The following is a 24,984-nucleotide window of genomic DNA, read 5'->3' as shown; positions in this document are numbered from 1 at the left end:
AGCTTCAAGAAAATAAGGGTTTAGTTCTTACTGAAAGAAATTCACTTCATTTCTAACTTGATGTTTAAAATTACAGTTGTCAGCACACGTCCTATATACCTGTTTTAACAGATAAAACAGTTAAAAGGATTTCACTTCAGCTGGGTAAGCTAAAGCCATCTGAATGAATAAAACTATTGGCAAAAGGTCTCCACTTGACTAAATACTAGATTAATAAAATACAAGCTTTCAAAACTCAGGAAGTTGTGAAGCTTTTATTCTGAACACATCTATACTATACATACTTATGATTCAGAAGTGTTATCGTAACCCATGATTTCAGATGGAAATTTCAAATCTAGAATGTTCAGGAGGTACGTACTAGGTTTATGTTACCTTTTTATCAGAAAGATCCAGTCTTGCTCCAGGTTTATGGGAAAACATTTTTGTTTTTGGTTAACACAAGCTTACACAGATCTTCCATCATGTTTCCATTGATCATACTTTTTCAAAGGTCACCTGCCAGTCAAAGATGGGCTCTCCCCTTGAGGCTTGGGAGTGAGAGGTGAGGCCACACACCTACTCTGTTTCACATCTTTGGGGGTCTTGTTACCAAGTGGCGGTGATAGTGGTTTGTAAGTTGTGACTGCTATAGGCTAGAGTATCTGTTCTCCCAACCATCTGTTCATTCAACAGATATTTATGAGTTCTTACTATGGGCAGCGTTCCGTGCTAAGGTTCTGAGCCTCCAGTGGTAAGCAAAAACCAGACGTGCTCCCACGCCCCATGGAATTTATGGTCTAATGGAAGAGAGATGTTAATCAAAGAATCGCATACACAAAACGTAAAAGCAAAAGCTTGGAAAGTGCTCCAAGAAAAAAGATTCATGCTCCTGTGAAAGCACATTATATCCAGCCTGGTCTGGTGGGGGGATACGAGGAGGAGGCAGATAATGACCCGGGAAGCTTTCCTTGGGGAAATACTTGCTTTGAGTACCAAAGTACAAGCAGGAGTTAACTTAAGTGAGGTGATGGATTTCACAGAATGTAGGAGGCCCACTACTTGCAGAGGTCATGTGGCAGGAGGGAGTTTTGTATGTGTTCAAGAAATTGAAAGAACATTAGGATGTTCAGCCAGGGTGGCTGAAACATAAAAGGTATATGTGTGTGTGGATGGATCAAGATGCGGCTGGTGATTCAGGCAAGGCCCAGACTGTACAGTAGCTTCTGCACAATGTTAAGAATTTTATCTTGGTCTTGAGAACTGTGGGAAGCTGGAGAAGGATCTTAGGCACACGATGGGAGAAGATCACTGGGGTAGTAGTGTGAATTGCATGTTACATCAGCTAGAAAGCTCCTTGTGAGGGATGAGTGTAGCCTGACCAGGGAAGTAGGATTTAGGGACTAAAATGGATTTGGGGAGAGAGGGAGAAGCCATCACGGAGGACAGCGCCTGAGTCTGTGGCTTGCGCAGCTGAACAAGTGATGAGACCTCATTTGGGAAGAATAATTCTCAGGCAGTTGGCTTTTGTTAGAGAAGTTCTTCTGTTCACAGAACTTAGCCTCTTTTGTGGTGATCTGCACTATAGTTCATAATTCTGGGTAATGGCTAGTTTTCTTTCTTTGCCTCTATGGGGTTTTTTTTAATTTATTTTTGGCTACATTGGGTCTTTGTTGCTGCACACAGGCTTTCTCTAGTTGCGGCGAGCGGGGGCTGCTCTTTGTTGCGGTGTGCGGGCTTCTCATTGCGGTGGCTTCTCTTGTTGCGGAGCACGGGCTCTAGGCACGCAGGCTTCAGCAGTTGTGGCACACGGCCTCAGTTGTTGTGGCTCGTGGGCTCTAGAGTGCAGGCTCAGTAGTTGTGGCACAAGGGCTTAGTTGCTCCATGGCATGTGGGATCTTCCCAGACCAGGGCTCGAACCCATGTCCCCTACGTTGGCAGGCGGACTCTTAACCACTGCGCCACCAGGGAAGTCCCTTTTTTTTTTTAAATGGAACTATTGGGTTCAATTATCGTTACCTCTTATTTGCCTTTTTTGTATGTGTATAGAGTTTGGTTATTTTCTTAAAATATTTTCTTATGAAATATAAAATATTAAAATAATATAAAATATGTGTACAGTTTAAAGAATAATAAAAAGGTGAACATGCATGTACTTACCAGCAATCTTAAGAAATAGAGCATTACCAGTTTCCTAGAGGTACCCCATGAGACCAGTCCCACTCATATTTCCCTCCTCCCTCTGGTAACCACCATCCTGAATTTTGTACTAATCATTACCTTGCTTTTCCTTGTGGTTTTGCCATCTGTGTATTTATCCCAAGTTTAGTTTTAGTTTTAGTTTTACTTGCTTCTGAACTGTATGTAAATGGAATCATACTGTATGTGTTCTTCTGTTACTTGCATTTTTCACGTAATGCTTTTTCTTTTTGGGGGGATTTAACCATGATGATGCACAGAGGTGTAGTTTATTTATTTTCCTGCTATCTGAATCGACTGCAGTTTGTTCATGTATTGTAATGTAGATTGGATTGTTGATAAATGGTTCCCATTTTGGGTTATTAGGAAAATCCTGTTCTGAACATCTTTGTTCACGCTTCATGGTACACTTGTGCAACTTTTTGAGTAAGCCCTATACCGAGGAATGGAATTGCTGGGATTTAGGGGATGGTTGGAGGCCAGTTAGACTTTACTGGGTAATGCCAAAGGGTTTTCCAAAGTGGCTGTACCAATTTATTTCAACTTATACTCCCAGCAATGAGAATTTCACTGGCTCAACCTTCACGCCAACACTTGTATTGTTCAGATTTTAAAATTTTGCATTCTCCATGGGTGTGAAAGAGTTTCTTTTGTCATTTTCATTTTCATGTTCTTGGTAACTAATGAAGCTAAGCATCCTTTCATGTATTTGTGAGCCATTCATGTCCCTTCTTCTGTGAATGTCTGTCTGTTGTGTTGCCTACTTTTTATTAGGGCTATCTTTTTCTTTTTGATTTTTAGGTTTCCCTGGTATTCTAGATACTAGTCCTTTATTGATTAAATATGTTGCAAACATTTCTCCCCAGTTTGTAGTTTATCTTCCAGTCTCCTTGTAGTGTCTATATAAACAGAAGTTTTTAATTTTAATGTTGTAGAATTTATCGATATGTTCCTTTATGGGTATGCTTTTTGTTTCTTGTTTAAGAAAGTTTTTTGATTTGCTTGTCATAAAGATATTCTCATATAGTATCTTCTAAAATTTTTATTCTTTTGGGTTTAGCATCTAAGTCTTTAGTCCACCTGGAACTAATTTCTGTGTATTTTATGAGATAGGGGATCCATTTTCATTTTTTCCCCATATGGATAACCTTATCCCGGCTTCATTTATTAAATAGTCCATCCTTTCCCCATGCATCCTGCAGTGCTCACTCTGTCATACATCGTTTACATATACACATGGATCTGTTTCTAGGTTGTCTCTTCAGTTTCACCGATTTACTTGTCTATCATGTACCAATACCATACTTTCTTAATTACTGCAGCTTTGTATCTTAGAATCAGCTTGTCAAGTTCCATGAATAACGCTTTAATTGGAATTGCTTTGAATCTATTAATCAGTTTTGGGGGAGACTAAAACATTTAGTCTCTTTGCGATAACATGGTGTGACTCTCTAAGTTTTCTTTAATGTCTTTTAATAAAATTTTATAATATGCTCCATAAAAACTTTATACGTCTTTGCTAGATTTATTGCTTTATTTTTTGAGTTGCTATTGTAAATGGTATTTAAACAATTTTTTATTTTCAAACTCCTTGTTTAAAGTATATAGAAATGTAATTCACTTTTTTATATTGATTTCTGTATACAGCTACCTTGCTAAACTCTATTATTAACTTATGTACAGATTCTCCCCAGTTTTCAATATAGGCAATAATAGCAGTGCAATAATAACAGTTAGGTTTCTTCTTTTCCAATCTTCATATCTTTCATTTCTTTTTTGTTATTCTTCTTCATCATATTGTACTGACTAGATCCTCTAGTAAAATACTGAATAGATATGGTGGTAACGTACTTCCCTATCTTACTCTTTATTTTTTAGAAAATGCTTTCAACAATTCGCCATTAAATGTGATGTTTGCTGCAGGTTTTTGTAGATAGCCTGTATCAAGTTAAGAAAGGTTCACGTTATTCGTAGTTTGCTAAGAGTTTTGATCCCAAATGGTCATCAAATTTTATTGCATATTTTCCTCATCTTTTGAGATGACCTTAAGTGTTTTCTCCTTTAACTTTTTAGCATAATGAATGGCATTTATAAAATTTCCAACTTAAATTAGCCCTTGCACTTGTGGGATAAACCTATCTTGATTATGATGCATTATTTAAATAATGATGCTGAATTTGGTTTGCTAACTGTGTGTGTGTGTGTGTGTGTGTGTGTGTGTGTGTGTGTGTGAGTTGCATGTGCAAGAGAGGGAAACAGAAGACGAAGAGAGAAAGACAGGGAGGGAAGGGAGAGGGAAGGGAAGGGAAGGAGTTTGGCCTATGATTTTCCATTCTCGTACTATCTTTATCTACGTTTGTTATCAAGGTTATGCCAGCCTGATAAAGTGTATTGGGGGTTGTTGCCTTTTCTGTTCTCTGAAATAGCTTATGTAAGACTGAAACAATCTCATCTGTGAATTTTCAGTTAAGTTCACCCCAAAAGCCATCTTGACTTTTTTCTTTTTGAAATTTTTTAACTATTCATTCAGATTTTCCAATTGCTATACAAGTATTCTAGTTCTCTGTTTCTCCTTGAGTCAGTTTTAATAGATTATATTTTTTTAGAAGTTTGTCCCTTTCATCTAAATTTTCAAAACTTTCTAACATAAAGTTGTTCTTATTTCCTCTTATCTGTTTTCTTCTCTACAGCATCTATAGTTTTCTTACTTTACATTCCTGTGTATTTGTGCTTCTTGTTTTTGTTTCTTCTTTTTTTGATCAATCTTGCAAGAGAGTGTATTTGATTAGTTTATCAAAGAACCAATATTTTACTCTCTTGATCCTCTCTCTTTGTCTTCTATTTCATTACTTTTTGCTTTTATCTATGTCATTTTATTCGTTCTGTTTTGGGAAATTTGTTATGCTGTTTTTTCTGACTTCTTATATAGATGCTTAACTGGTTAACTCTGGACCTTTCTTCATTTAAATCTATAAACTTTCCTCCAAATACCTGCTTTGTATGCATCTTCAAGGTTGTGAAATATACTGAATTTTCATTATTATTCTATTCTAAAATTTTCTGATTTTACTCATGAAATGTTTAGAAGTGTGTTTCTCCAAGTGTATGGGGTTTTTATGTAATGTCTTTATTATTGATTTCTAACTTCATTGCATTTCTGTCAGAGAATTTAATTTGTTGAGGTTAATTTTATGCCTAGCATGATCATTTTCTTAAATTTTGAAGCTTGAAAGTAAGGTTTATGCTCTGATTGTTAGCTGCTAATTTGTATGTCTGTCTATTGTTGAAACTTGTCGGTTGGGCTGTTTACATTTTTATATCCTTAATGATTTATTTTGTCTGTTTAATCTATCAATTTTTGGATTGAAAGGTGTGTGAAAGTCTCTTACTGTATTAGTGAACTTGTCAATTTCTTCCTGTCAACCTGTGGTCAGTTTTTACTTTATGATTTGAGGCATGTTATTTGGTGCTAGTAGTTTACAATAACTAATATTTTGTCTCCCAGTTATAGCTCCCTGGAGAACTGCAGTGTTTATTATGTAGTGGTCTTCTTTTATCACTGATAATGCTTTTTTGCCTTACAATCTATTTTGTCTGATACCAGTATGGAGATCCCAGCTTTCTTTTGGTTAATATTTGCCTGGCATATTTTCTTTCTGTCCTTGGAGGAGTTAATTTTTGTGAACATTGTTTCAATAAACTTTCGATGACTGGTTTCAGATTCAAAGATAACTACAAAATCTTATATTTTTTTGTATACTGAACATTTGATATACAGCTGTGATGGATCAGTAATTTAGAAACCAGTTTAGATGTTTTGGGGGTTTCTGGTCTTACTGTTAGGTACGTTGTCCTGTCTGGGTTCCCTGATTCAAGTGTGTCTGTCTCTGACGCCCCACTCCACACTGGATCAATCCAGCAGGTCTTTTTAATGTGTCCTATATAACTTCTTTCACTTAAATTCCTCTTTTTGGTGTCACTGCCTTTCCTTTAATTCAGGCCTGTATTTTCTCACTTCCTGCCAGAGTGTCCCCTATGTTTTCCTTGCCCCCAGAGTCTCACTCCCTGTCTTGTTTTCTTCCAACAACAATGCCAACCCTGTCATCCTGAAATGCCATTTTGCTCATGGCTGTCCTGCTCAGCAGTCCTCCACAATTCCTCCTGCCAAGGTTAAGAGCCTAAGTGATGCCTGAGCTGGGTTCAAGACCCTTTGGGTCCTCTTCCTCATCTTTTCTACTTCTTCCCTCACTCCTGCTGATTGGGCACCCTCCCTCTCTCCTTCCAGATATACTCAGCATTTCCCAAATTTGCCAAGAGCTTCAGCCCTTCGTTGCCTTTGTACATTCCATTTTCTCTACCAGAAATGTTACATTTTGCCTGAAGCTTTCTCTAATGACACCAACAAAGTCATCTCTCCATTGTAAGGCTTGAAGCTAATGCTGGCATCACTTGTCTTGGTGATGATCATCGTAATCCAGTCAGTCATAGAGTTGAGATGTCTGGCAAAATCTCCTCCTTTGCCAGCCTTTACTTTGTGGGGCAGTTCCCTGTGCACTGTCGACACTGTGATTTCTAGTTCTTGGCATGAGGCACTTGGCATGTCTGGAGACTGACTGATGGAGGAGGGGACTGGTTCTACTCTGAAGCACCTTAGATTGTTTGAAAGTTCTCCTTTGAATTGGACTGAAGTCTACTTTTTTTTCATTAGTTTTAATTCTGGACCCACATGGAATAATTCCTTTCTCTTTTCAAATACCTGTTTTTATCTGTCTAGGGGATTGCTATCGCATTCCTTCTGAGTCTTCTCGATCAGCCTCTTCTGCCTTTAAATGATTCTTACAGGTCCAAAATTTCTACTTCTTTGCCCTTCCTGGTCTCTCTCTCTCTCTCTTTGTTTAATATTTACTTAGTTATTGATTATTTATTTATTTTGGCTTCACTGGGTCTTAGTTGCGGCATGCAAACTCTTAATTGCGGCATGCGAACTCTTAGTCGCGGCATACATGCGAGATCTAGTTCCCCGACCAGGGATTGAACCCGGGCCCCCTGCATTGGGAGTGCAGAGTCTTACCCACTGGACCACCAGGGACGTCCCCCTTCCTGATCTCTTTTTAAAAGGCAAATTGTACTTTTTCAGTGCCTCCCCTCTCCATTTTGGGGTCAGTACCCTTTTAAAGTATCCTCCAGGTTTGGCCAGAAAGTAGAAAGGAGCTGTCACTCTCATTTTTTATCACCATTTCTGTATTAATGTGGTCTGGGAGCTCATCTACTTATAGTTGGAAACCTCAACACACTCCTTATTCCTAGTTTGCCATTAACCAAAACCCTTAAGATTTTTGTCTCAGATGTTGTTGAATTAATTATAATTTGTCTCAGACGTTATTTAATTATTTACAATTATAATTTCTCATGTATCAGCTATTGAGAACTTTGTATCTGTTCCCTGGTTTTTACCCTGTTGAATTTGGTTTTGTCCCATGCACCTGCTTTAACTTTTTTGAAACTAGAATGTATCATCCCAGCTATTTCCTGATCTTTTCCTGATCTTTTTACTTTTGTAACACTCTTTGTAAACTTGACTCCTGAAATCCAATAAGTAATCATTTTCGGAGCTTCTTCTGTATGCGAAGCACAAGATGAGGGACCCGGGAACTGAAGAGGAATTAGTAAGGCTTATGCCCTTAAGGAATTAGAATGAATGTTCTATGTTTTCACCTCAGACAGTGAATACACGTTGAATGAAGAAGTCTGGCGTCAAAACTTTTTACTCTTCCACTAGGTGCCTTCCTTCAGGTGGAAATTAATCTTACCTGTAAGGTCAAATGTGAATCCAGTCAGCTTTATAACCATACACCCCATGTTCTGTATTTCACCCATAAGGAAGCCACAGGAGACTGTCATATGCCTTCCTAAAACCCAGGCACAATCTTTGCCCAGGGCTCACAGGCTGAGGCCAGTCCAAGGGATGGCATCTATTTTTGTGAACCCATGCCAGCTCCTGGGGACACCACTTCATCTCCGAATGCACACAGTTCATGGGTTTTGAGTTCACGGTCTGCAGTTTCATCACTTTCCTTCTTCACCGTCTGAAAGATAAGCAAGATGCATTTGCCTCTTTCCTGTCTTCTGTGTGGATGTTGGAGGCTAGAAACATTGTTCTTATCCCCTCTCCAGTTTTTTCTGTGCTCAGCAAAATGCCTTTTCTGTTAGTATTAATCTGTGTCACAGTTTTTGCCTTCCATAATGATAGCTGTAATTTTATGGTACTTCCTGGGCCTTCTTCTCTTTTCTTCATCATTCTCATTTTATTGAACAGACAGCCCTTGGCCAAATTGACAGAAAAACAAACTCCTTCTTCTTGGGACTTGTGAGATATAGTCTGGTCCAAATGAAGCCCTGATCATTCTGTCATCTTAAGCCATGGTCCACAAAGCCAAATCCTGTTTTTGACTTGAAAAGGTTGAGGTCGAAAACTTGTCCCTTGCCATTAGAAATGTAGAGAGGCCATCGAGTATCATGGTTAAGGTTATGGGAGCCAGTGGGCCACTTGGCTGGCTTCAGATCTGTATGGCCTTGGACAGGTCATTTAAACTTTCTGTGCCTCAGCTATCCACAAAATTGGTAGAATTAGGCAAATTAGATGAGCTGACACACGCAGTATGCCTAGAGCACATTAGCACAGACTAAGTAGTCAATTAATGGCTTGCAAACAACACAGTTCCTCCATTGATGCATTGCTTGCTTAACAATGCCATTGGCTGAATCAGGCAATCGGTCCATGATAATAATAGTAGCTTACTGCATGCCAGGCATTGTGTTGAGTACTTTATATTCATCATGTCTCTTAATCTCATAGGTTTTATATGATTTGGGTTATGTCCCCATTTTATTATGGCCCCAGGTTACAGGTATGGAAACGGAGGCTCAAAGAGATGAAGAAACCCAGGCCTGCTTGTCAGAACCTGAGCTCCTAACCACCTTGCTGTGGTCAGTCATTACCCTGTCATCTTCCAGAACATTAACCCACCCTCTCTGTTAACACTGCATGCTCTGTCTCTGTTGACGAAGATCCAGTGTGGTTTCTATTAATGAGCATTTAGTCTTGCTGGGGAGAAAACATATGTAAATGGCAGAATTAGTGGATTACGGAGAGAATCCGCCTCATTGCCAGTGATACAGCGGGTGATACAGCCGTAAGAAAGATTGATTCAGGGACTTCCCTGGTGGTCCAGTGTTTGAGAATCCGCCTTCCAGTGCAGGGGACGTGGGTTTGATCCCTAGTCAGGGAACTAAGATTCCACATGCCACAGGGCAACTAAGCCTGCACACCACAACTAGAGAGCCCGTGTGCCACAACTAAGATCCAATGCAGCCAAAAATAAATTAATAAAATAAAATAAAAGGTATTGATTAAGAGAAGAGGGAACTTGGCGTGGTCTACAGGGCTGAGTGGAGTACGGGGCTTGACCTGGGAACTAAAGATGGGTGGGGTCTGACCAGGCACAGAGAGAAAGGAGGGAGGTGTGCAAGGCAGGGACACAACTTGAGGCAAATCCGCGAAGTTAAAACAGTTGTGCTGGGAGTGAGAGCAGTGGTGAACTGGTCGCGCTGGTGGAGCGGGAATGTGCTGGGGTATATAGAATATGTTAGAGCATTGGGGAGATGCAGTTATGTCTGCAGCATGTACGAGTTGCAAGCTGGTGGCCCTTGGGTCACTATTGGTTCTCGGTGAGTTTTCTAAAACTTCGAATTGGTTGTCAGCACTTAAAAACTGGAAGATTTTATGTCAAAGTCTGGATTTACAGCTGCTCTGGAACTAACGGAGAAGTTCTGGCAGTTGCTGAGCCCACGTCCCCGCTTGGTGACAACTGGCCAGAGCTGAGGCCAGCTGTCTCCCCTGTATGGGACAAGGGTGCCCCATTCTGCACAGACCCCCGCCCCTTCCATGTGACTCCATCTGCCTGACTGGTGAGGGCAACAGAGTTTGTGACCTTGGCCTCTTGGATACGGGCTCTGAGACTGGCTCAGAGGACCCTGTCCTTTCTTCCTTTCAAACTGCAGGCTCCATGAGAGCAGGATCCAGACTTTGCTTGGGCACTGCTGTGCTGCTCGGGCTAGAGAAACGCCCTGCAGATCTCGGGCCCTCAATCAGTGTGGCACACGGGTGGCAGCAGTGACCACGTTACAGTAGGCTCAGTTTCTGAAGCTGAACACAGACGGATGAGGTGCACAGCAATCAACCGAGTGGCTCATTTTAAGCCCTGTTTTTAAAAAGGCAAACTGTGGATGACCCTTAAGCAGCAAATAGGCCACTTATGAAGTGGAGACTGGTCTGCGTGTGTGTCAAGGAGAAAACTGCTGGTTGTGCTTTGCTCTGTTTCCAGCCCCATTCCCGGACCCGGGGAGGTACGCTCTTGTTCTCTTCTTCGGACACACACTAAACAATAGGAGTGGAAAATGCATCAGGAAGACCTAAGGCACATACTTATTGGCTTCATTCAGCAGGAACAGCAGCATGACCGAGAGCACAGCCAGAGTTCCCTGCTCTGTGCGATTTCACAAATCCTGTAAAACCCTAGTTACTTTTCACTAGGGATGTGATCGTTCCTCCTGGCTGCGGATGGCAGCTCTCTGCCACGGCTCAGTTTAGCCCGGGTTCTTGTTCTGTTTATTTCTTTCTTTCCCTTTCTTCTGCACGTGGTGTGCCTCTGGGCTCCATCTGCACTCACCTTGCCATGGGAGCCCCGGAAAAGAATAAAGTCCACCCGCCTCTCCCCCCCGGGCTTGGCTCCAGAAAATCAAAGCCGAGCAGAGGCAGCTCTTCTCCGCCTGCAGCAGGGTCAGCGATTTGTGTAATGTTTTCCGTGTCAGCTTATCTCTGCCGATTTCTCGTGTTTGTGAGCAAGGGGAGGAAGTGCCGCATCGCCATGGCTGCCTTTTTCAACAGGTGGGAGCCGCAGCTGCGATCAAAGCCCAGCCCCGCGCTCCCCGCCGACAGCCGTCCCTGCTTTTTTGTCAAGTGTTCCTGGTGGGGCTGGATTCATCCCTTTGGAGTGAGGTGGCTGCAAGAAAAAGCTTACCCGGATGCCCCCACGAGGAACGAAAGGAGAAAAGCCCTTACGTCTCTCGCCCCACGTGGGAAGCTTTTTGATCACATCGTTTGAATCTAACCATAATTAGGCTTTTGCATCCAGTTCTCGTAGGAACACGAAATGCTGTTCAGCCAGCAGGTTTGGTACTCACAGCCCTCTAACTGGGGGTTTCAGTTGTGCTGTGTATTCCTGTATTTAGTCACACGATATTTTGGAGCCACTTTTTCATTCTTATTTTTAGTAATCAGTAATTTTCGTAGATAGTAATTTGGGTCTGATTGGACATCTTGGCAACTCTTCAGTTCTCATTATAGCAGAGTTTTCGCCTGTATGTCTTGATGCTAAAGTGAACACAGAATTCTTAAGCGATGTCCAACAAACTAATTTTTGAGAGTCATGGTCACTACCTTAAAATAGAGAATAAATTTTAGTTCCCATCCTGATACAAGTATCCTAGAAGGCTTAATTTGCGTAAATGTTTTGCCAAGGGTTGGATCCCCCAACATAGGAAAGGTTCTTCAGGCTTAATTTGCGTAAATGTTTTGCCAAGGGTTGGATCCCCCAACATAGGAAAGGTTCTTCAGTGATTGTCCTGGCTAGTGTGGTCTTCCAGCCTCTTGTTTCACGTAGGTAATAAGCCCTGTGAGTACCCGGATGGTGTCACTGCTTCGGTGGGAGCTAGCACACAGCAGGTTGCGTGTTAGAAGCCCTGGCCATCCCCCGGATTTACCCTCTGGCATCAGGCCCATGTTGGCCTGTGAGCACTGGTGAAGTGTAGAGAGTCATTCATACCTGCTTAGCCCATGTGACTGAGGAAAGGATCACACGGGCTCACGCATACGAAAGCAGTTCAGAACCCTCCAGTCTGGTGCCTGTGCGGAATATTAGTGCTCCAGGCTGTGGTAGCCCTGTACTCTTAGCTTTGTCTAGACCTACTCTTTGTCACAGGAAATTAGGACTTTCGATTCGATCTTGTTAGTCGAATTTTGTATGCATAGCCACGTGAGGCTATTTTAGTGTAGATTAATTAAAATAAGATTTAGGATTCAGCTCCTCAGTCACGCTGGACGTTTCAAGTGCTCAGTTGCCACGTGTGTCTCGTGGTTACCACGTTAGATAGCACAGATCTAAAGCATTTCCATCTTCACGCAAAGCTCTGCCAGACCACCCTGGGCTCAGTTATCTATCAGGTTCCCTCCAGCCTGTGTTTGTGTAGACTTCAACGGAGTGGCTTGCTCAGTCCTTAAAGGAGAATTAATTGTGCCTTTAATGCCCCATCCTCCACCCATACCAGGGGCGGGGATCTGCTGTAATCTTTGCCCTTGTTTCCCTGGTGGCTGAGCATGAGGCCTTCCTATGGCATCTTTCACAGTTTCTTAGCAGAGAAAAGTTAGCTGTAGAAAGATACATTCTTGAGCCCTTAAGTAATTTATCTAGCTTATATTTAGAGTATGAAATATATAAAATTCTGGCTTGGCCAGAATTTTTCTCCTCTTTTACTAAACCTCTGGGTCTTCCTTTTTAGAAATAAGATAGCCCGTTGTCATTTTCCTTGAACATGGGACAGCACAGATTGGGTATCAGGCTCAGGTGAGTGGAAGGTAGGAGAAGCAGTTTTCTAGGCATGGATACATGATCTGGAGATTAGAGACAGCTACGTGGGAATTGACATCCACATGGCTTTTAGGCTGGGAGCAGGGGTTGGATGTGAGTATTGTACCAAGTTCAGTGGGCTGGAGGTTCAAGCCAGGAAGAAATGGACTAAGTAAAAAGCAAGAATAAAGCCAGGTCTCACACTTTAGGCTATTCAATGTATTTGGTCCCTTATGTCACCTTTCAGTGAGGTCTTCTCTAAACACGTAAAAAATTGAATCCCCTCTGTCCTTAGCACTCCTGGGCCACTTTTCAGCTGTGTTTTTTCCATAGCAGTTATGCCATCTAGCACACTCTGTATTTACTTAGTTTCTGTTCGTTGTCTATCTTTTCCTAAACAAGAGTATAAGCTCCATGAGTATGAGGGTCCTTATCTGTTTGCTCAGTGCTTAGGCACATAGTACTTTCGGTAGATATTGAATGAATGAATGAGAAATGCGTCTGCCGCGTTGTTTCAGTGAGACCTGGAGGTAGAGGTTACTTGTGCGAGAGGCCCATACTGGAGGTAAGGAAGCAATCAGAGGAGGGCAGGGCGGGGCTAGGGCAGGCCTGGGTGGGGTCTAACCGGGCTGGAGAGGGAGTGGGGGAGGAGCAGGCTTCTGGAGCCTGGCCTTGGGAGAGATCTCTGCAGAGGTTGAAGATTTTGTGCAAGAAAGCAGCTGATCCCAGCTTTGTAGAATCGGTGCTGGGAGATGAGATGTTTCTGAGAACGAGCCTCAGGATCAAGCGGGCCTAGAAGAAAGGCCATGGAGAGAACTCTTGAGCCAAAGGGCCATTAGAGAAGGGCTCCTCGCACCTTGACCTGGAGCCCAGGTGGCTGAGTGGCTGCAGGCTGAAGCTTCAGAGCTGACCCAGGAGCGGGGGAGAGCCTCGTGCCAGTCCCATCCTGCCAGCTGTTTGGTCAGATTGAGTCAGCGATGCTGAGAGCTGTAAAGCGTAAGGTGGTCATAATCATCACTCCGACACGGTCACGTCTGTCTGAAGCAGTGCTTCTCAGACTTCACTGAGCATACAGGTCCCCTGGGCGCTTGTTAAAATTGCAGATTCTGATTCAGGGGTCTGGGATAGGCCCTGGGGTTTTGCAGTTCTCACAAGTTCTGAGATGATACTGCTGCTGCTGTCCAGGGACTCCACTTTAAGTAGCAGGGCTTTATTAAGGAGAGGAACGAAATATGCGTCATTGATATCAGTTACCTTCATTAAGACTTTGAAAATTCTCCTTGGATAGGCTAGGGACTGTCACTTAAGGATGTTCCGATAGACAAGTGCTTTTCACTGTAGTTGACCTAAAGTAGTTTTTGAGAGAACATAAGCAACCATTAAGCAAACTGGCCTTCCCCGGTTCTGATTTTCTGTAGGTGAACGCTTGTCAGCACTGTTGTCCAGTGTGGCTTTCAAATCCAAGGCTTCCTAAGGCAGTTCTTGAAAGTCCAAGCCTGAGCAGACTTTTACGTCCATTGCCTACATGCGAGAGGTGGTTGTACCCAGCAGGGTGTGGTGTGTGTGCTGAGCTGCTGACCAGCTGGTCTTGACAGGCGCCTGGATCGGGGTTAGAAGTCTGCTCTTGTGCGTAGCAAATGGACTTGAGGACATGGGGAAGGGGAAGGGGAAGCTGGGACGAAGTGAGAGAGTGGCATGGACATATAGGACATATATACACCACCAAATGTAAGATAGATAGCTAGTGGGAAGCAGCTGCATAGCACAGGGAGGTCAGCTCCATGCTTTGGGACCACCTAGAGGGGTGGGATAGGGAGGGTGGGAGGGAGACGCATGAGGGAGGGGATATGGGGATACGTGTATATGTATAGTTGATTCACTTTGTTGTACAGCGGCAACTAACACAACAATGTAAAGTAATTATACTCCAAAAAAGATGTTTTAAAAAAAAAACTAATGGCATTTGACCTGTGCGTTGTGAACTTGCTTTGCAGTGGTAACTCCTTTATCCTTTCCATTTTCTCCCTTCTGCAATGAGGATGTCTTTTCTACACCTGTCCAACCATTATATTTTGCAACAGATAACTTGTTTTTTAGTTTCACAGGTCTGTGGACAGAGAGGAATTTACCCCAGGATGGAACATACCCAGAGACTCACCTAAACCTGATTGAGATGAGGTTTAGATGAGATTTTGGACCTAGAATTGATGTTAGAATGGATTGAGACCTTGGGGATGTTGAGACGGGTGAATGTATATTGCATGTGGGACAGCCATGAATTGGGGGGGCTAGAAGACAGGCTGTACTGGGTTGGATAGTGCCCCCCCAATTCATATCCTTCTCAGAACGCTAGAATGTGACTTCATCTGGAAATAGGGTTGTCGTAGGTATAAATTATTGTTAAGATGGGGTCATATTGGTGTAGGATGGACCCTTAATCCAATATGACTGGTATTCTTATGAGGAGAAGAGACACATCCAGGGGGAAGACAGACAGCCACACAGAGAGAAGGCAGGTGGTGACAGAAGCAGAGTTTAAGAGTGATGTGTCTGTAAGCCACGGATTCCTGGCAACACCTGAAGCTAAGAGATAGGCATGGAAGAGATTCTCCCCTCTGAGCCCTCAGAAGGAAGCAGCCCTCCTGATACCTTGATTTTGGACTTCTAGCCTCTAGAGCTGTAAGAGGATAAATTTCTGCTGTTTGAAGCCACCCAGTTTGTGGTAGTTTGTTATGACAGTCACTGGAAACTAATACAGGGAGTTTTTGGAAAATTATTCTAATGGTCTAATGGACTAGGTGTTGTTTATCATAATCCAGCCCCAAAGAATGGTATTAAGTCAAGTTGAAAATAGGATGAAAAATTATTTCATTGGCCCAAACTCAATATGGCATAAATGACTCTTTTTTTTTAACATTTTTATTGGAGTATAATTGCTTTACAATGGTGTGTTAGTTTCTGTTTTATAACAAAGTGAATCAGTTATACATATGCATATATCCCCATATCTCCTCCCTCTTGCGTCTCCCTCCCACCCTCCCTATCCCACCCCTCTAGGTGGTCACAAAGCACCGAGCTGATCTCCCTGTGCTATGCAGCTGCTTCCCACTAGCTGTCTATTTTACATTTGGTGGTGTATATATGTCCTATATGTCCATGCTACTCTCACACTTCGTCCCAGCTTCCCCTTCCCCTTCCCCGTGTCCTCAAGTCCATTCTCTACGTCTGTGTCTTTATTCCTGTCCTGCCCGTAGGTTCAGAACCATTTTTTTTTTTTTTAGATGCCGTATATATGTGCATTAGCATACAGTATTTGTTTTTCTCTTTCTGACTTACTTCACTCTGTATGACAGACTCTAGGTCCATCCACCTCACTACAAATAACTCAATTTTGTTTCTTTTTATGGCTGAGTAATATTCCATTGTATATATGTGCCACATCTTTTTTATCCATTCATCTGTTGATGGACACTTAGGTTGCTTCCATGAATGACTCTTATCTTGCAGTATTTTCTGTATGTCAGATGACATACAGAATCGGTAATGTCTTGTTCCAAGAGATCAGTTGTTTCTGTTAATGACTGAGATGGAAACGTTTTTTACTCTTAGAGAGTAAGGACAGGCTGTGTTCATCTGTGCATCAGGTGCTGTTTGTCTTTCATGGCACTTTTCAGAGTAGAGTTTCACCAGCAACTTCTACCTAAAGCTAATGCATTACCTTTTATTTAGATCAGGTTGCATAAATGTATTTTGGGCGGAGGAGTTTGAAGTTTGGAACTGGTTCTTTTCAGTAGAGAAGAATTATGATTATATGTCATTATCATCATTGCCTTTTAAAAAGAAAGTTGATATACCGTTTGTTCCCAGAAAGAACCCGAGTGTGTGTTTGTGTGTGTGTCTGCGCTTTGAAATTAGAAGGCCAAGTCAGCGTATTCCATCATCATCCAGTATGAAATGTGTCTGGAGTGGCCTCACTGGAGTCGTGTCCTACGTTATCAGTTGCTGGCTCTAGTGTCAGTATGTCATGCCTGGCAGGTTAGCAGGGTTTGGCGGAGGAAATGAAACCTAGTCAGTTACTACAAGATTTATAGTAGGCCTGCTATTGCAGGAAGTGGTGAAAAGTTGATTGATAGTTTGAGACAAAACTCTACAGCAAGAAACAGGATGTATGCTTTCTATTTATACCTAGTTTTCTTTTTCCTGCATTTCAGGGCTCCTTTTGCACTTTGTTTTGGCTGTTTCATAAGGCTACGGTTCCCTTTATTTTTTTCCCCCCTAAATTCAGTTGCCAAATATAAAATAATTGAGGAAATTTTATATCAGCTTAGCCACAGTAAAGGCATATACCCTCAGCTGTTACTGTTACTCTTTCATGGCAGTTGGATTTACTGTAACTTGTCAGAAGGCAGTCTTTAATTAAAAAAAAAATTCCTCCAGATAGGATATTATTTCACATCTATAAACAGAATGGCAGGGTTTTGGGTTTTTTTAAAGCTACATGGCAGGATTACATTTCCAAAACTTTTCTAAGAAAAACCTGTGTTGAGTATAATTCTATTAAAATACGACATTGGTACGATCTATCATGTGTCTTTTAAATGCTGAATCTCTTCACTCTGTAATTAATACATCTTAACGAGTAGGAGTTCTTCACTTAGATATAAAATATATACTATAAGTACAACTAGTAACTCAGTGTATGTGTTCATTGAGTATATCCACACGTACCTGGTTTTTGTAAGCATTCTAGTTAACTAATAATGTCACTTGACAAGGCTTTTTGACACAACCTAGCCTGGTCTGTTTTGAGTGTGACAGTGAGAAACCACTAACTGCGTTAAATGAGGTGTTTTCTGAAATGGAAAGGCCATTACAGAGTTAGATTCTAGAATTTACAAGAAGTGGCAGAGTTAGAACCAACTCCAATTGTGCCAGTGCTTGAAAGAACAAAGAGGCTACTCTTTCATGGCTTAATTTTTTTCTCCAAAGGAATAATTTCCTTTTCTGTGAACAGTGACTGCTAAGTTATCTGTGTAAAATGATTGAATAGAAACAAACCCAACTTTCATTCCTCAGGCTGTTGGGTCATATTCTAAACCAATGATATTTTGAACATTTTAATTCGTTTTTTATCCCAGCATTCTTTGAGAGGTCAAAATGCTTCTTCTGTAAAGTTTCTATAAGAAGTTTAATATCAACTTGGGAAACTAGACAGCTTGAGGTAGTAAAAGTGGGATAATAAGAAATAGAGGGACTTCCCTGGTGGTGCAGTGGTTAAGAATCCGCCTGCCAATGCAGGGGATATGGATTCGAGCCCTGGTCTGGGAAGATCCCACATGCCGCGGAGCAACTAAGCCCGTGCGCCACAACTACTGCAGCCCGCGTGCCTAGAGCCCATGCTCCGCAACAAGAGAAGCCACCGCAATGAGAAGCCCGCGCACCACAGCAGAGAGTAGACCCCACTCACCGCAACTAGAGAAAGCCCGTGCACAGCAGCAAAGACCCAACGCAGCCAAAAATAAAATAAATAAATTTATTTTTAAAAAAAAGAGAGAGATGAATCAGGGTGGCAAGGAATAAAAAACAGAAACATATAATCTGTTTTTTACACACATTATATAAATGGGTCATCTTAAACATAATACAGTGCTAAAAGTGAGAAACAAACTTTTCTCGGAAGCATAAAAAGTCATCTCAGCTGGTAAGAGGCACGAGTTTCTGTTTGGGTCCTGGGCCTCATCCTTGCCACCTTCCTGCCTGTTAGAGTTGACACTTTTTAGTCCCAGCATTGTGAGGGATGCTTTCTGAAAAGAGCCAAGATGACAGGTAGGGAGCTTTGAAATTCCAAATTCATGCACTTATAAGTGATAGATGTAATATTTTTATAGTAGACAATAACAAATATATACATAGTTTTAACTTGAGTAGATATATCTACTGTATTCAGGAATATCCACAAAAACAATTCACATTTTTTCCCCCTGGGATTCTACAACCCCTGTAGGTAAAGCTTAAATGTATACTCCATTTAAGATTGCTGAGCCAAAGGGACCAGTCCTAGTTTCTCTGGAGAATTCTGGGCCTTAGGCAAGTCAGAACTTGCTCCTTTGAGGTGTTGAGTGGTATCACGTTGGGAAGGAATCAAGAATGTGGGCTTAAGAAGGGAAGCTTTTCAGAGCCTGAGAATTCCTGGGAGCCCCTGTGGTGGGGAAGAGAGAGTGCGGGAGCTCAGAGGCCTGGGCTTCCCGTCCTGACTGCCCCTCATGAGCGGGGTGAACTTCAGCTGGTCTCAACCTCTCCAAGCTTCTGTTTCACCATGTGTCACGTGGGGATAAAAATGAAGCCGATTCATAGGCTTGTGGTTAGGAGCCAGCGCAAGGAGACGTTTGTGGAGCGCCGTCCTTCACGTATTGTTGAAAGTGTTTAGCGTGGCTCTTAAACATGTGAGGTGTGTGCTTACTGAAGTGTGAAGGCTTTTAGTTCAGATTTTTATTTTGCATATGATAATTTAATGTGAGGCATTGTCTCCTTGCCCAAGTTCATGGCTCTTTATCTCTTGAAGCTGTGTGTCATTACCCAGAGAGGACCTTTTTCAGTGAGAAAGATGGCAGTGAACTAGTCCTTAGGCTGGCAGGGCCTTGCAGTAAGGAGGGTTTAAACTGGTCCACTGGCTCTCACCAGATCCGTGGCCACTGGTAGCCAAGGTTTCAAAATATACGGTGGGCATCATCTACAGCTGTCTTGGACGTGGATGTAGATTATACTGCAATCGTCTTATTTCATAACTGTGTTTTTAAAGATGTCTCAAACCCACCAGGGTTCACTCAGAGTTATAGCCCTTTGGGAATCATTCACCAGCTCTTGTGGATCTCATCCCAGTTTTCCTCTCTACCCCGGACCATCTTTCCTTTTCTAAGCTCTGGCAATCCCAGCACCAATACATGGGGTTTTCCTCATTTAAGAGAAAGTTGTGCATCCATGACGGCCATTGTCCTTGTCCTACCCTCCCTTGGACACTGACTGCAGTGGAAGCTTCGGGTCCTGGTTACACTTGTGGAGGGCCGGGGGCGGGGCGCGGAAGCTCATTGTTAACGTTAAGTATTTTGAGACAAAGGGGTCTCAGGTACATCCAGGCACTTAGATGAAAGTCCCCAAGTCCCCATCTATCACTTAAGCTCTATTGAAATGAAGTCTCATTTCCCCAGTATTATGGGATGGACTTCGCTTTGACGAATGAATTTATCCTGTGAACTCACCTCATCCAGTTTGTCTCAAGCCACTCATTTAATCTTTGGAGCTAGGGAAACCCAGAAGACATGTCACTCATTGCCACTTTTTTTCACTTGTCACACCAGATTTTCCTCTATGGAACAGCAAAGATATCATTTTTGGAGAACTGCAGTATGCTTTACACGTTGCTTCAGAAACAGAACTACTAAAATGAATCCAGGTTAATGAAAAAGTTTATCTGTTCAGTATAATGTAATGTTATAAATGTAGCAAAAATATCCTCTGAAATAGCATGAGATGGTTTTCTGCTAAAAATGAAAAGCACTCCATGTTGCTCTCTGACTGCTTTTTTTATTTCTTTTTTAGTTAAAAAATTTGAATAGGTATTCCATTCACATAGGTTTAAAAATGAACAATAGTGTTTGGTTCAGCAGCACAGATACTAAAATTGGAACAATACAGAGAAGATTAGCATGGCCCCTGTGCAAGGATGACTCGTAAATTTGTGAAGTGTTCCATATTTTTATATTGTGTGATATTGCTTATATGTGGAATCTAAAAAAAGGGTACAAATGAACTTATTTACAAAACAGAAATAGAGTCACAGATGTAGAAAACAAAGTTATGATTAACAAGGGGGAAGCGGGGGGAGGGATAAATTGGGAGATTGGGATTGACATATACACACTACCATATATAAAATAGATAACTAATAAGGACCTGCTGTATAGCACAGGGAACTCTACTCAATACTCTCTAACGACCTATATGGGAAAAGAATCTAAAAAAGAGTGGATATATGTATATGTATAACTGATTCACTGTGCTGTACAGCAGAAACTAACACAGCGTTGTAAATCAACTATACTCTAATGAAAATTTTAAAAATAAGACCCAATATGTGGTGACAAGTCTCCCTCTCACCATCATCTTCCATCTTTCCAGCTCCTGCAGTGCCCCCTCCACATAAATACTAGTGTTTTCTGTAGCTCTCCAGAGTTCCTGGATAAGTGTACAAGCAAATGAAGTATGTTTTTATGTCTTTCCTTTGTTGTGTGTGTTTAACATAGAAGGCAGCGTATACATGTGGCAGGCCTTTTGTTGTTACACGATATATCTGGGTTAGCCCCTGGAGAACCTCATCTGTTACATAGCTGTAGACTTTTCCTTCGTGGGATAGGCCATAGCCGTATGCCACGTTGATGGACATTTGGGTGTTTCTTATTTTGGAGTATTAGAAACAATGCCACAGTAAATAGTACCTTGGGCCTGTGTCGTGTAGCCTACGTGTTTAATTTCCAGATGCGGGTTTGCTTGGGTCAAGGGTATGTTACGTTTCCAGTTTTGAAAGGTATTGCCAGGTTCTCCTTCATCGGGACTGTAGCTGTTAACTCTCTCACCAGCAGTGTATGAAAGTGCCTTTCCTCCACAGCCTTGCTGGCAGTGTTACCAAACGTTTGGATTTTTGCCAATCTGATAAATGAAAAATATATCTCAGCACGACTTTAATTTGTATTTCTCTTATTTGACTGAAGTTGTTGAACATCTTTTCGTATATTTAAGAGCCATTTGTGTTCCTTTGTATGGGAATTGTCTGCTTGTGTCTTTTGCCCATTTTCCTGATGGATTATTATCTGCATTTTTAAGAACTCTGTTAGGGGAACTAGGCCTTGTTTTGTGATATGAATTGCAAATATTTTTCTCAATTTTGCATTAGCCTTTTGACTTTTCTTGTAATCTTTTTTTCTTTTTGCCCTACACAACTTGTTGATTTTTATTAGTTTTTGTAGATTTTTATTAGAATTTATCAATCTTTGCCTTTCTTTTGTGGCTTCTGGATTTTGAGTCCTAGTTAGAAAGGCCTTCCTCATTCTAGGCTCATGAGGGAAATCTCCTGCGTGTCCTTGTAGTACTTGGTTCCTTTTTTCCATCCATATCATTGATCTGTTTGGGGATTCATCCTGTGTGCCGTATGAAGTATGGATCCAGCTTTATTTTGTTATCTCTTTAAGCTGTGGACCCTGTTATCCCCAGACCAATTAATGAATAGTCCTAACATTTCTTCTTAAAATGGTCTTCAAGGTCCAGAAAGTTGGCAGCTCTTGCGGAAGCCTTAAAGAAAGCATCCCCGACCAAGGCCCAGCTGGGGTTGGAACTGCAGGAACTGGAAGCAGCGGCACTCTTGGTCCAGGAGGAAGAAGCTGCATCGAACGCAGGAGCCCGATGCATTTCCGGGCAGCAGACGCCTTCCTCCAGCTCTGAGACAAGCGATTCGGAGGAATCAGAGAGCAGCACATCGTCTGAGACCGAGGACTCAGGCTCGGAACACGAGGAGCCCAGAGGTGGTGAACGTGAGGCAGGGCCTTCCTTGCTCGGTCCCTTTGTTGAGGAAAGCAGCACGGCCCTGCTTCCTGACCATGGTGGGATGTGCAGAAGCGTGGTCCTCCCAGGGTCTGATGATGGTCAGGGACAGCCGCTCGCCTCTCCCCGGGCTCCTGGGGCATCTGAGCCTCTAATCCAGGAGCTTGGAGAACAACTGGAGACTTCGGTTCAGATTTCTGAGCCCAAGGGCTCTGCTGCTGGACAGCGTGCTGAAGAGAGACAGCCGGCAGACACCCAAGAATTGACTCCGAGTGGTCTCATTCGTTATTGAGAATTACGTCAGATTTGGTTTTGTTGACCGAATGAGAATTCTTCATTTTCACTTTGTACTTTTCCTTAGTGTATACAACATTGTTTGTCAGTGAGCTAATGTTGACACCAGTCGGTTTTCTTGTTGCACCTTTAAAAATAAAGTTCTAAAGTTTTTCTTAAAGCAAAGTGTAATTAATATTTGGAGATAAGAATAATAGTTCTGCCAGAATCTCTAGAAGGTAGAGCCCTAAAATACTTTGAGTAGCTTTACAGAGATACGCAGGACATACAGTAAGCCGCAAACATCTTAAGCAGATAGTGTGACAAGTGGTGACAGATACATACACCGAATAAAACCAGTACTGCAGTTGAGATGCTGTACTTACCCACCATCTCCAAGTGTCCTCCTGCCCCTTCGTCACCCCTCTCCCACCCGCGCCTCTGCATGCCACCCACCCCCATTCCCCAGGCAAGCCTCCGTCTGCTCCGTCGCTGTACGTTAGGTTGTATTTCCTAGAATTTAATATAAATTGAATCGTATAACATGTACTCTTCTTTGTCAGGCTTATTTCATTCAGTATAATTATTTTGAGATACATTGATGTAGCGTGTATCGAGGTTTGGCGGTGTTTTCTTTTCCATATCTGAGTAGTAGTTCATTAAATGGACATTTGGGTTGTTTCCAGCTTTCAGCTGTTCCAAATAAAGCTGTTATGAACATTTGTGTGCAAGTCTTTGTGTGGACATATGCTCTTATTTCTCTTAGGTAAATATCTAGGAGTGGAATGACAGAGCCGTATGGTAGGTGTATGTTTAACAGTTGAAGAAACCACCAAACTGTTTTCCAAAGTGGCTGTACCATTTAACACGCCCACCAGCAGCCTGTGAGAGCTCCGCTTCTCTCTCATTCTTGTCATCACTTGGTGTGGTCCATTTTTAACATTTTTACCATTTTAATAGGTGTGAAGTGGTATCTCCTTTTATTTTGCATTTTTAAGACTTCTTATGTTGAGCGTCTTTTCACATGTGTATTTGTCATCTTTGGTGAAGTGTCTGTTTAGATCTCTTGTCAATTTTTTTAAGTTGGGTTGCTTTTCTTATTTTTGAGTTTGGAGGGTTCTTCATAAATTCTAGATACAAATCCCCAGAGGAGTCATCCTTGCATGCCTGATAATCTTTGATTGGATAAACATTGTGAATTCTACCTCGTTGGGTACCGGGTATGTGTTCTTATAAATATTCTTTAGCTTTGTTTTGGGATGCAGTTAAGTTACTTGGAAATAGTTTGATCCTTATGGGTCTTGCTTTTGTAATTTGTTAGGCAGGTCTGGAACAGTGCTCTGTCTAGGACACACTGTTTCCCCGTCCTAAAGAACGATTTTCCCGTGCCCCAGGGATTATGAGTGTTCCAGTCCGGCTGATGGAAGTAGACACCTGTGTGAGTGCTGAGCACTGGTCCCTCTAATCCTTTCATGTGGTTCTTGCCTGGCCTCATTTATAGGCTCTCCTCTGAGTCCTCGACCCTCTCCAGGTATCTGGGGTTCTCTACAGCTCTCCCCTCTCCCCTACCCTGTCTTGCAGACTCGGGCTGCCTTGGACTCCCCAAGCTCCCAGCTCTGTCTCCTGAACTCCGGAGTCCATTGGGTTCTGCCTGGGTCGCCCCTCCCTGGGCAGCCTAGACATTCTTCCAGGGCAGTAGGCGAGACCCTCGTACTGCTCCTGGGGTTTGTTTTCCATCCCTTGGGATCACTGTCTTTCATTGCCTGATGTCCAGTGTCTTGAAAACCATGGTTTCATGTATTATTTCTGTTTTTCTTGTTTGGTTATGTCAGGAGGGAAAATTCATCTGGTCCGTATTACTCCATCTTGATTGGAAACGTAAGCCTCCATTAATAATTTAAATGTGAATTTTCCTACTTGAGTGTAAGCTCCTAGGGAGTGATGTCTGTGTCGTGTCTTGTTACCACTGAATCATCAGTGCCCATATTCTCAGAGCTCCATAAATATTTGCTGAATGAATGAACAAATGAAATAAACCAATTTGCTTTAGGGAGGAAATGAAATGAAATCTGATATGTATTAATCTCAGTAGCATTTTTATTTCAGGAAAGGGTATGATCCCTTTTACTCTGGGTCTGTATAGGTTGCAAGTATTTGTATTTCCACTATAAATACCAGTTTGTATTAACAGGATAGTTGGGGTGACTGTGCTATTTGACACACATGTTAACTCCTGAACACCATAACAGCTTTTTTA

The 24,984-nt window shown here is 42.1% G+C and overlaps 1 protein-coding gene across 1 annotated transcript in view; it reads left to right on the top strand.

The window, feature by feature from the left end:
* SHQ1 (SHQ1, H/ACA ribonucleoprotein assembly factor) overlaps nucleotides 1–23,369 on the top strand; it is an 89,029-nt gene extending 65,660 nt beyond the window's left edge. The window contains exon 11 of the mRNA XM_082664661.1: nucleotides 22,176–23,369. Coding sequence (XP_082520787.1) covers nucleotides 22,176–22,746 — 571 coding nt within the window. The 3' untranslated portion in view covers nucleotides 22,747–23,369. The remainder of the gene's footprint in view (nucleotides 1–22,175) is intronic.
* The last annotated feature ends 1,615 nt before the right edge of the window (nucleotides 23,370–24,984 follow it).

Source organism: Grampus griseus (assembly GCF_964374135.1).
Source record: "Grampus griseus genome assembly, chromosome: 10".
NCBI classification, from domain to species: Eukaryota; Metazoa; Chordata; class Mammalia; order Artiodactyla; family Delphinidae; genus Grampus; species Grampus griseus.
This window is presented reverse-complemented; position numbering and strand designations above follow the sequence as displayed.